The sequence below is a fragment of the Colius striatus genome, chromosome 9 (genome assembly GCF_028858725.1).
Source record: "Colius striatus isolate bColStr4 chromosome 9, bColStr4.1.hap1, whole genome shotgun sequence".
NCBI classification, from domain to species: domain Eukaryota; kingdom Metazoa; phylum Chordata; class Aves; order Coliiformes; family Coliidae; genus Colius; species Colius striatus.
The window spans coordinates 20,275,166-20,286,531 of NC_084767.1; the positions used below are offsets into that span (position 1 = coordinate 20,275,166).

An 11,366-nucleotide genomic window follows, 5' to 3' on the forward strand; every position below is an offset into this window, starting at 1 on the left:
TCCTCATGGAGATGCACACCTCAGGCCCAGCCCTGCAGCGGCCAGCAGGAACTCCGTCCTGCAGCTTCTCCCAACCTCCAGGTCCATCCCTGCCCACTGGCACAGTTACTCTTGGCATACTGCTGACCCCTCACACAGGGAGATAGCTCAGGACCAGTGGGAAATGGGCTTTTGTCTTAAATTGCCTGTAAGACCTTTCTGCTGCAGGGCCTGGTGAGGATCGCTGCTGAGTGGTACCCTTGTGGCCATGCCACTTGGGGCTTTTCTCTCTGAAATAATTTCCATCCCACTCCCACCTGTATTAAAACTCTCAAGAATGACAGTGATCCTCCCCTGGCCCCTTGCTTTAACCCTTCTTCTTCAAAATACTCTTACTGCACCTTTAATTCTCTCCAGCCTTCTTTTCTGGCTCAGGCCTCAGCTGACCTCTCGCTATACCCATGCTTGGGCACAGTTCGAACTCTGGTGCAGTCCTGCCTCACTGTTTAACCCCGTTACTTTCATCCCTGTGGAGGAATGGACTCCTCTAAAACCTGAGTGCTCCGGGTGACATTCTATAGCCTTAGAGACTTCTTCACTGTCAGACTCCTTCCCTTTGAAAGCCTGACACAGTGTGGCCCTGCTACTGACAGGCAGCTCCTGTAACTTAGCAACTTTCTTTTTGCTTTGTTAAGTTCAGCTCTTCAATCTCCTTAATGAATAAGAGAATCAAGCCAGGTAATTGATGCTTGGCTGTTTAGCTGATGAATAATTGACTGTCTGGGTAATCCTAGATATTTCCTCGATCAGATTGTGCAGTGGAACAGCCATATCATTCTGGGTGCAGTGTGGCTCACACTTTTAGGGTACTAGAAACGTGCTATGCAAGCTTAGGTTCTGCAGGAACTTTCCAAGGTTGGTGCTCACCACTCCTTCTCCACGTGGATCAGGCACACAAGCTCAAGAAATGGGCCTCTGTGAACCTCATGAGGTTCAGCAAGGCCAAGCACAGGGTCCTATGCCTGGGTCAGGACAATCCCCAGTATCAACAAAGTCTGGGGGATGAAGGGATCAAGGGCAGTGGATGAAAAACTGGACATGAGCTGGCAACGTGGGTTCGTCAGCCAGAAAGCAAACCATATCCTCGTCTGCATCCAAAGCAGTGTGGCCAGCAGGTTGAGGAAAGTGATTCTGCCCTTTTACTCTACTCTGGTGACACCCCCCTGCAGGCTGCCTCCAGCTCTGGAGTCCTCAGCATGGGAAGGACATGGAGCTGTTGGAGTGGGTCCAGAGGAGGCCACAGAAATCATCGGAGGGCTGCAACACCTCTGCTGTGAAGACAGGCTGAGAGAGTTGGGGTTGTCCAGCCTGGAGAAGAAGAGGCCCCAGGGACCCTTCCACTACTTAAACAGGACTTACAAGAAAAATGCGACAAGGGGTTATGGTTTTAAACCAAAAGAGAGCAGATTCACATTAGACATATGGAAGAAATTTTTTATGCTGAGAGTGGTAGGACACTGGACTAGGCTGCTCAGAGAGGTTGTGGCTGCCCCATCTCTGGAAACATTCAAGGTCAAGTTGGATGGGCCTCTGAGGAACCTGCTCAAGTTGAAGATGTTCCTGCCCATGGTATGGTGGTTGGACAAGTTAAATGTCCCTTCCAACTCAAACCATTCTGTGATTCTATGATAATAGGCTGCATGTCAGCAACAGAGCTTATTTTATGCCATGAATCTTAAGTGTGAAAAACACTTATTTTTTGGATACACAGTGAAGACGATTGCAAGGGTGTCGTACTGAAACCCTCCCAGGACTCAGGGACAGCAGAGGAAGGGAGCAAAGGCTCAAATGCAGGAGACAGAAAGGGAGTACCCATGGCTGTATTCCCCCAGCAAGGAAAAGGAAAGTATTATTTCATTAGTTATGTGTGCTTTAGCTTACCCACGGATCTCGAAAAGTGTTTTAGGGGTCTGCCCCAGAAGAGACAGGTTTGCAGGGGATTAAGTGGTTATTTTAAATAGCAATTGAAGATGATTTAATGGGGCAAGTTATGTTGGCTTTGTGACTGTAACAGACAGCGCTGCATACAGTCCATGGTAGAGAGGCTGTTATCAGGAATTGTGTTAAACAATGCATGGTTAAATTTCCACCTTCCCATTAGTCCTATGTAAGTATTTATTATGTAATTTTTAATAGAATGGAACCAAGAGCCTATTGACAACACTCTCACTGTGATGGGCTTTGGATTAAATCCTAAATAAGAACAGAATGGTTTGATATATTAGGAAAATTGGTAGCATCTTTGAATTGTGACAAAGAATAAAATAGCACATGCTTTTAATCTGACTTTTACCTTCAGATTTTCACAGTGACTAGTGATGTTTCATCAGGGTATGGGTTTAGTGGGTTGTTATTTTTCTTCCAGAAATATCATTAATTATTTACCAGTAGATGAATGATCTCTGAAATCCATTGCAGTGACATCTTTGAGTCTGCAGATAGTTTCTGATGGTAAACCATCTGGGTTCTTTTAACTTGTTATTGTTTATCCTTTGGACTTCTCTCCTCTGTCTGGAAGGTGTAACGTCAGTAGGCAGGGCCAGGAGCATCAATATTTTACAGCTTTAATTAAAGGGAGCTCAGTAGCTACGTTACCCAGACCGGTTTCTATCAAAGCAGCTGCTGTCAGGAGGGAAGGAAAAGACTGTGCTCAAAGCAGGTGCTCAGGAAAGGTGGGCTGGGATGGGTAGAAGGTCTGAGTTGGACAGGAGTCCTGGCCTGAGATCTGTGTCTAGATATGGGACATTTGGCTGCAGCACTGGGCGCCTCCCACCAGGATACACAGTTCCACACGAAGGGGGAAGGGGGACAGAGATGTGCAAGGTCTCGGCATCTCTCCCTTCAGAGGGAAAGAAGCAACGGCAGAGATGGAGGAACTCACCAGCCCAGGGCAGATGCTCTGCCAAGCTGGCAAACCTCAGGCTTTCCTCCCGGCTTTAGCATGCAGTCTCTTATATTAACCAGGCAGCACTGATCTCGGGGAGGATCAACACCAAAACAAAGGCCTGAAATTTATCCCTTTATTAATTACTTCCGACGCAGCAGGGCTGCCTATAAGCATGGTGCCGCTTTAGATAAAACTTTCATGCAGCTACTTAGGCCCTCTGAAATATAAATGATTTCCTTTAAATGTTTTATCATAAATCAGGGCACGGAGCTCAGTGACAACGCGACGGGAGCGGCGAGCGGCGGGAGCGGCACTGCCCGGCCCCGGCCCCGGCCCCGGCCCCGGCCCCGGCCCCGGCCCGGGCGCTGTCCGCGGTGCTGACGCGCGGCGCTGCCCGCCCGGGCGCGCTACGGCCGCAGACCACCCGTCACGCGCGGCGCGCACCCGGGGCCGCCGACTCCGCCACCTCGGGCGGGGCCGGGCAGAGCCGCAACGCCCGAGCTGCTGCTCCTGCAAACGGATCCGTCCCTCCGCACCGTTTCTCGGCGCCTCGTCCCGACAGCCCAGCCCACGCTCCGGCCCCTGGGCGAGAGCGCGGCTCTGACCGTACTCAGCACACGCTGAAACCTTCCCGGAGTAAGCCACAGTCCAGGCTGCTGCCCGCCACTTGACCAGAATCCTCGCTCGCTTTGGCATAGCGGGGCAAGCTGCTGCACTGCTCGCATCTTCAGCGTGTGCGTGTTCCCGAGTGAAGGGCACATCAGCACAGCCACCGTGCCGCTGCATCAGCGTCGGTACATCTTGTCAGGGCACCAAGGCAGCAGCTCCCTCTGCTCTTGGTCTGTAGTTATTCAGGCACATAAAACTCCCGGAAACTTTCAGTGTGGGAGTAGATTTTATTCTTAAGAACTTCAAAATTCACACTTGCAAAATACTTAACGTTCCTGGACCACCAGTAGTGTCTGAAGATGTGTGCCATTAGGAGAGCAAGAATAAAACGACCACTCAATAGCAGAGTTATGCCAATTTCGGGAGTCTTTTTCGCAGGGTGTGTCTGATATCTGGTCCCGAGTCAAGGATCGGATGTCCCCAGCCCATAACACGCATGTGAGCACGGCGCAGCTCTCTCAACGGCTCTCCGTTTAGTTACCCTCTTGTGCTGGAGTATGTATTTCATGGCATTTATGAAGGTTCAGAGCCGGACAGGAGCTGCAGCGCTGGCACCAGCCAGCTCCAGCCCGTCCCGAGGCCGCGGCTCCGGGACGCTGGGGCCTCTCCAGAACCTCAATTTGACCGAGAGCACTGAAGAAGCCACGCGCTCTACCGAGACAGGGTTCTCACTGTTTCCTATGAAAACCAGTTCCTTGCTGGAAATATTTCCTTGCACTTCTGAGTGTGGAGGGCAGTACTGCCTGCAGCCCGGTCCCCCACACCGCTAACCGACGCCCCTCGCCTTGCTGTCGAGTGAGGAGCACCGCCGGGACTGCCCGGCGACCTTCCGGCCCGGACCCGCACCCGCAGCGGGACGGCCCCGACGGCGCGTCCGTCCCCCTGAGCGGGGTGCTGGAGGGCGGCGCGCGGCCCGGGGTCCGGTCCGGGGACAGCGGCTTCCAGCTGCACGTGTGCTGCCCGCGCTGCCCCCGTCTCCCGCGGCGCACCACGCGTGCGCGGGACGCCGGTCCCGTTGCTGGCAGACAGCGTGTAAGATGAGTGAAGAGGCAAGAGGGGGGGGAAGGGGGGAACGGGCGCGCAGGAGAAGCGCTGCCATCGAAAATCGCTCACTTGGGCAGTGTCGAGACAGAGAGACAACCCCGAGCCGATGCCAGGGGCTGCCTACCTGCGAGGTGCGCGAAGATGATGGCCATGAACGCCAAGCAGCCGTTCGCCATGCACACCGCCCTCCAAGAGCCCAAGTTCTCCAGTCTGCACTCCGGCGCCGAGGCAATGCGCAGAGTTTGCCTCCCGGCCCCGCAGGTATGTAGATGAAGCGTAATTACCGCTGTAAGGCACATTTTCTGACAGGCACCCACCGGCTTAATGTTTTTTTCATGTCGCCAGAACAATCGCGCGTCTCGGCACCTCTCTCCCCCCCACTCGCTCCCGCCTCCAAGCCACACGTCTGCGCGAGCAGGGCCGCTGCCTCCGTATTAATTTTTATGACCTGAGCTTTGCGGAGGAGCCGCGGTGCCGGGGCAGGTTTTTCAGCCGGAGATGACAGTATTCCCCACTGACTCCACCATGCGCCTTCTTGCTCGCAGCTGCAGGGCAATATATTCGGGAGCTTCGATGAGAGCCTGCTGGCCCGCGCCGAGGCTCTGGCGGCCGTCGACATCGTCCCCCACGCCAAGGGCCACCACCACCCCTTCAAACCGGACACCTCCTACCACGCCATGAGCGGCCTCCCGTGTGCCGCCACCGGCCTCCCGCACCCCGCCGCCCTCGCCGCCCACCCGCACCCGCTCCCGCATCCGGCACTGGACGGCGGCGACCTGCTGGAGCACCTCTCGCCCTCGCTGGCCGTCGGGGGGCTGCCCGAGCCCCCCGCGCTGCCCGCCCCGCTGCCGCCGCCCCCGCTGCCCGCCGCCGCGGGCCCCCTGCCCGTGGGCGTGGGCCCGGCCGCGGGCGTGGGGCCCCCGGGGGGCCCGGCGCCGCCGCCCGTCGCGCCCGAGGCGGAGTCGGACCCGCGGGAGCTGGAGGCCTTCGCCGAGCGCTTCAAGCAACGGCGGGTGCGGCTGGGGGTGACCCAGGCCGACGTGGGGGCGGCGCTGGCCGCGCTGAAGCTGCCAGGCGTGGGCTCGCTCAGCCAGAGCACGATCTGCCGCTTCGAGTCGCTGACGCTGTCGCACAACAACATGACGGCGTTGCGGCCGGTGCTGCAGGCCTGGCTGGAGGGCGCCGAAGCCGCGCACCGCGACCGCGCCGCCGGCCCCGAGCTGCTGGCCGGGGCCGAGCGCAAGCGCAAGCGGACCTCGATCGCCGCGCCCGAGAAGCGCTCACTGGAGGCCTACTTCGCGCTGCAGCCGCGGCCCTCCTCCGAGAAGATCGCTGCCATCGCCGAGAAGCTGGACCTCAAGAAGAACGTGGTGCGCGTCTGGTTCTGCAACCAGCGCCAGAAACAGAAGCGCATGAAGTACTCGGCGGTGCACTGACGGCGCCCGGCCCGGGCGCCCCGAAGGCGCGGCCCCGACAGCTCCCCGGGACGGACGGCGCCGAGATCTCCCCCGCCCCGCCTCGGCACCTCGGACTGGAGCCGCGCGCGGCGGCAGCCAGCGGGGCCGCGGGGCGGACAGGAGCGGGGTTTCCACCGTTTCCCGGACTTCGTTCTGCCACGGGAGGAGACGCCGCGGGAAGAGCCGCCGGCCCTGCTCCCCTCCACCGGCGCGTCCCGCCCCGCCCCGTCCCGCCGCACAGAGCCCCCTCGTCCCATCCGGAATAAAGCTTTATTTTTCAACCTAAAGGGGCGCGTCTTTTTTTCGCCGACCCGCGCCGGCGACACCGAAGAAAATCGTTGCGAGCGCAAAACTAACGAACGCGCTATGGCGGGGCGGCCCCCTCCGTTAAACGGGAGGATATTTCGCCTTGCCGGGCCCCGCGGTGCCATCGGCGCTGCGGCCGTGGCCCCGCTGCGCGCCCGTGGGCCACTGCGGAAGGTGCCCGGCAGCAGCGGGTCCTGCTGTGCCCCGGGTCCTGCTGTGCCCCGGGTCCTGCTGTGCCGCGGAGCGCGTGCCGCCCGTCGGGGGGAACCGCCCGCCATCCCGACAAAACCTATCGCGGATTCATTGCTAACGCTGTTCTGGAGGGGAAAGGGCTCTTATTTACGATTCCCAGAAGCACCTTAACGATTAAAAATTAATGCTCGAGGCGCGAGCCTCCTCTGAATGTCTCACATGAGCATTTCAGTGAAGTCGATTAGAAGCAGGTCTCGCCTCCCTCCCCATCAGGGAAGGATCCAGCCCTTTCATTGCGAGAAGCCGGGACGGTCCTGCGCTCCCCTCTTTTCCAGTCGGCCCCAATGATTTTCCCCAATCAAAAGACCTTTAATAATAAATGCCCTTATGCCATTACATGATATTGTGGGTTCTGAAAATTTTAAATAAGGGTGATGCAATATTAATTGTCTGCCGTGGTATATAAAAGGGGCAGAAGGCAGCTCAGGTGGCATCTTTCCTCGCCGTCCAGCTGGACGCGGCGGATGCTCCCGCCGCACGGCTCCCGGGGCCGCCGGGCGCGGGGCTCTGACGGGGAGTTCGTGCAGACAAGCCAGGTAAGAGGAGGGGTTTTTTCATCCTTCAGCCCCTGCCCGGTCGGGAGCATCCCCGCTGCCTTCCCCGGAGCCGTGGCCACTCCGAGCTCATCCGTCCCGGCTCGGGCTGGGACCGGCCCCGGCAGCCGTCGGGTCGCCCGCGGAGCGGGTGCAGACGGCACGGCCCGGTCAGGGTGCGGTGCTCGGGGAGGGGGCGGCCCGGCGTGGCCCGGCGGAGGGGTCACCGGCTCTGCCGCCCGGGAGCGCGGACTGCCGCGGCCCGCAGCCCACCAGCGCGGAGGGGCCGGGCTGCCGGGCGCTGTGCAGCACCCCGGGTTGCGGGGGAGGGAGGGAGATGGGTCCCGGGTGGTGCCACTGCGGGCGGCACAGAGCCTGACAAGCCCTTTGTCTTCCAGCATAGAACAGAACTGAAATAATCCCAAAGCTGCACTTACAACGGGATTGCCATCCTCGACTGGCATTAAACCTGGGCTGAGGTTAAACTTGGCCCATGTTTCTGCTCACCAGTGTAGGACAACTTACACCCTGTTCCTTCTGGAAGGGAAAACTGATTGTGCTTATGGTGGCACAGATGCTACTGCAGTTTTATTTTTGTTGGGTTTGGTTTTTTTTTTTGGTCTAGATCTGATATATTATTGTGATGGTGCTGCATCTGTCCCCTTTGCACACATCCAGAGATTGGCTTAAGTCAATCTCTGTAAACCAAGAGATGTAAACCAACAAGTAAACCAAGTCCTAAACGAACTTTCCCAAACCTGCAGTTACAGCCACAGATATGACTGCCTGTGTGCTCCTTCTCTACCTCAAATATGCTTACCAGGGAGATCTGTAGAGCGTAGTGCTTCTTCCTCACTCTTCATTGTTCCCAGTTCTCTCTGCATGAAGCCAGCACTGATGAGTCTATCTTTGCCCAGATTTCACACTCTGAAAATTCTAGGTTTCTTTTCACTCTGCATGTGAAGATCTGTGCCTCACTGTGCAGATATCACCTACAGGACCTGATTCATTGGGGAGTTTACTTTGGAGGTCAGGTACATGCTATGTTAATCATTGCTTGTGCTTTAGACCTCCTTTGGGTTTGACTCCCACAGTTGTGGTGCCAGATAAATACAAGGGGATACAGGAAACACACCTGATCTTCTGAAGCTGAATATTATGTTCCTTTGACTTCAGTGGGAATAGTTCAGAATCTGTATTTATTGCTGAGGAAGCATAAAAAAGCATTTCACGTTTTCTTCTGGGTGTAACAAGTAGTGCCCTAAAGCCAGAAGGCAATGCTAAGGGGTGATGGCAGGGGCCAGACCTCAGCAGAATTTCTGTCTGGCAGCAGGGGCAGGCCCGGTGTACAGTGCTCTGCTCCAGTCTCACCTTCTTCCCTCTGCTGCCACAGGCATGATCACCTCCATCTTCTCTACTCACTCCCCCCTGCTTCCCCCTCCTCTCACAAAACCAAGGCACAGCTGTTCTGGCTGCAATTGGGAACTACAAAGGGTTTTACTGTCCTGCTGCTCTTAAATAGCAAGGTTTGCATTTCTGATCCTGGGATTCGGTGTCCACATTATGTGCAAGAGACATCGCTCACTTTCTGGTATCTGTTGCGCTGTCAAAAGTTTTGATGGGAAGCTGTGTCTTGCCAAGCTAATGAGCAAATCTGGCACAAAGCATCACTAGGAGAAGCCTGGCAGGGGGTTACAGCCGCTCTCCCACAGCCTGCCTGGCCTCCACCTTGCCTGGCCTCCATCCATCCTGACACACCAGGCCTCCACCCCTGCCTCGGGGCCAGAGGCTACTTCCCATGCCTGGGAACTGGAGGGAGGCCAGTGCCACTGTGATTGGGCCAGGCAGTGGCTGTGCCAGGGTCACCTCCTTCCTCTTAGGGTACCAGATTTGTGAGGAGTTGCCACCAAAGGCCAATCATGCTCCCTGGCACCCTGTGGATTTCTCTAGGTGCGTGAGGATCAGTTTTCTTGGAGGGCTGAGGCTCCTTGTCCTCGTCAGCAGGTCTGTGGGACCTTCCCCAGGGACACAATGCCTCAACGTATCCACCTCACACACAAACCCACCTCCTTCCCACAAGAAAAGTAAAAGTGCAGGCCAAACTGGCTGAGAAAGGGAATTCCCTTTTACTGTCAGCCTGGGTAAAGGGGAAAGAGAAACCTGCCAAACTGGGAGGTAGGCAGGGAAATGCCCAGTAAAACCCATATGTATGAGATGAAGATTCGGCAGGCAAACCCCTGCCTGTGCTTTCTGAACCACTAACAATTGATTTATCTTTTTTTTTCCTCCCCATTCCATTCTTGTTCCTTAATATTCTGCACTCTGTCTCCCAGGGACTGTGCACAAGAGATGAAAGCACAGAAAACCAAACAAGCCATTGGCGGTGCTCACTCAATTGATTTTTACACAAAATTTGCCTTCATGCACGAAGGATGGAAAAATGATCCCATTAATAATGAATAACAAAAAGAAATGTAGGGAGGAAATCAATAGAAGCACATCTGATACCACAGGAGCTGCGGGGGTTGCAGCCCCCAGATGTACAAAAGCACATGTGGGAAGGGAGGGGGGAGAGTGGGGAGAGGGAAGTGAGTGCCTCTGGACGAGGCATGTGAGGACACCCAGCACTGGTGGGTTTGGGGCTGTGAGGTGCTATGGTTTGGAGTGTGCAGAAGGGGTCGTCTGTCTGTGTCATGTGGGAGCTGCAGGGCCCTGCAGAGAGTCTTGGCTCTTGGCTGCTTCTGCAAATCAGGGCACAGGACAGCTCACACACGCTCAGGGTGGCACTAGGGGCTGGGCAAAGGAGGCAGCTGCCACTGAGCGCAGCACAAGCTGGAGCTGGGGTCATGTTTATTTCCCAGAGAAAGCTGATGATTTTCAGCTGCAAAAATCCTATTTTTCCACTGCCCCACCAAGGTTTCACTTATCTTGAGTTTGCAAGGAGGAGGTTTGCCCTCACTGGGAAACACGTCTGATTTGGGGTGAAAAAATGTTTCTTGGGTCCACAAAGCTGGAGTGAGGAGTGGCATCTGCACCTGAGAAACGTGGGAGTCCTGAATGTGGTACTGACACGGCGCTGGGAGGTACCGGGAGTTCTCGCAGCCCAGGCAGCAGAGCCTGGGAGTGAGTCCCCGCAGCCCAGGCGGCAGGGCCCAGGAGTGAGTGCTCGCAGCCTGGGTGGTAGAGCCTTGGAGTGAGTCCCTGCAGCCCGGGTGACAGAGTCTGGGAATGAGTCCCTGCAATCTGGGCAGCAGAGCCTGAGTCCCCACAGCCCAGGCCACCCAGCCCAACCCATTCGGCGAGAGCACAGTGGTCAGAGCAGCTCAAGGACAGGCACTTGCCCTAGGGCAAGCAGGGGCTCCTGTCTGGGCAGCCTGGCAGCTTCCAGCAGCCCATACCAGTCCAGCTCAGTGCTACCCACACCACCCCAGTGCTCAGCCCAGCACAGGACGGACTGCACCTGCCAGCACCTGCCTGTTCCATGAGACCAGCCCAGGGACAGTAAGAGTGTGCAGCCATAGACTAGAGGCAGGCATGGGCAGCACAGAGCCGGGAGCTCTGTGGTGACTCACTGATTCCAGAGGAAATGCTGCCTTGCACCAACATGAAGCAGAAGAAATTAATCCCAGTCATACAGCTTCACTAGTTATTTTCAGAACAGAGTGTTTTAAAGTAATTAAGCAAATTTGTCTTTAATGACACTAGTTGTGCTTTGCACAGTTTGCCTGGAAATGTTAGATACAAATTTATTCCATCATCAAGACATGGCTTAGACTTTGTTTCTTCAAGTAAATTTATGACTGTATATGGAGATAAATGTCACAACATTGTCAACAGAATTTTATATGAAGGAGTAAAACAATATGCAGAGGAAAATGAAATGCTTTGACTGTTCTTAAATAAAAGAAGAATTAAAAATGCTACATAAATTTAGATCAGCTATTGTAAAATAGCACTGACATGCGGTAAACCTCTTCAACCTCCCTGGTGAAAAAGAAGCCCCTAAATGAAGAGTGAAAAGCAGAGGTGCTCTTAAAACTGCTGAAGGTCCACATCCCTCTCTCAGGCAGCAGTTTGTAGGTGCTTGGGGCTGGCTCAGAGCCTGACACTTGTTTTTATGCTATATAGGTGATGAAGGCCAGTCTGGGGTCAGAGCAGGGACTCTTTGCCACAGCATGC

General features: G+C 55.7%; 1 protein-coding gene across 1 annotated transcript; it reads left to right on the forward strand.

The window, feature by feature from the left end:
* Positions 1 to 4,780: 4,780 nt before the first annotated feature.
* POU4F3 (POU class 4 homeobox 3) lies at positions 4,781 to 6,075 on the forward strand. Its single transcript, XM_062002039.1, has 2 exons — positions 4,781 to 4,900; positions 5,185 to 6,075. Exons 1-2 carry the CDS (start codon positions 4,781 to 4,783, stop codon positions 6,073 to 6,075), a joined length of 1,011 nt encoding a protein of 336 aa, XP_061858023.1.
* Positions 6,076 to 11,366: the final 5,291 nt, after the last annotated feature.

What these genes read in the sequence shown, in the direction of transcription:
- POU4F3 (XM_062002039.1), top strand. Translation starts at nt 4,781, where the DNA reads ATGATGGCCATGAACGCCAAGCAGCCGTTCGCCATGCACACCGCCCTC. An exon ending in TTTGCCTCCCGGCCCCGCAG is followed by an intron (nt 4,901 to 5,184) that starts GTATGTAGATGA and finishes TCTTGCTCGCAG; the next exon opens with CTGCAGGGCAATATATTCGG.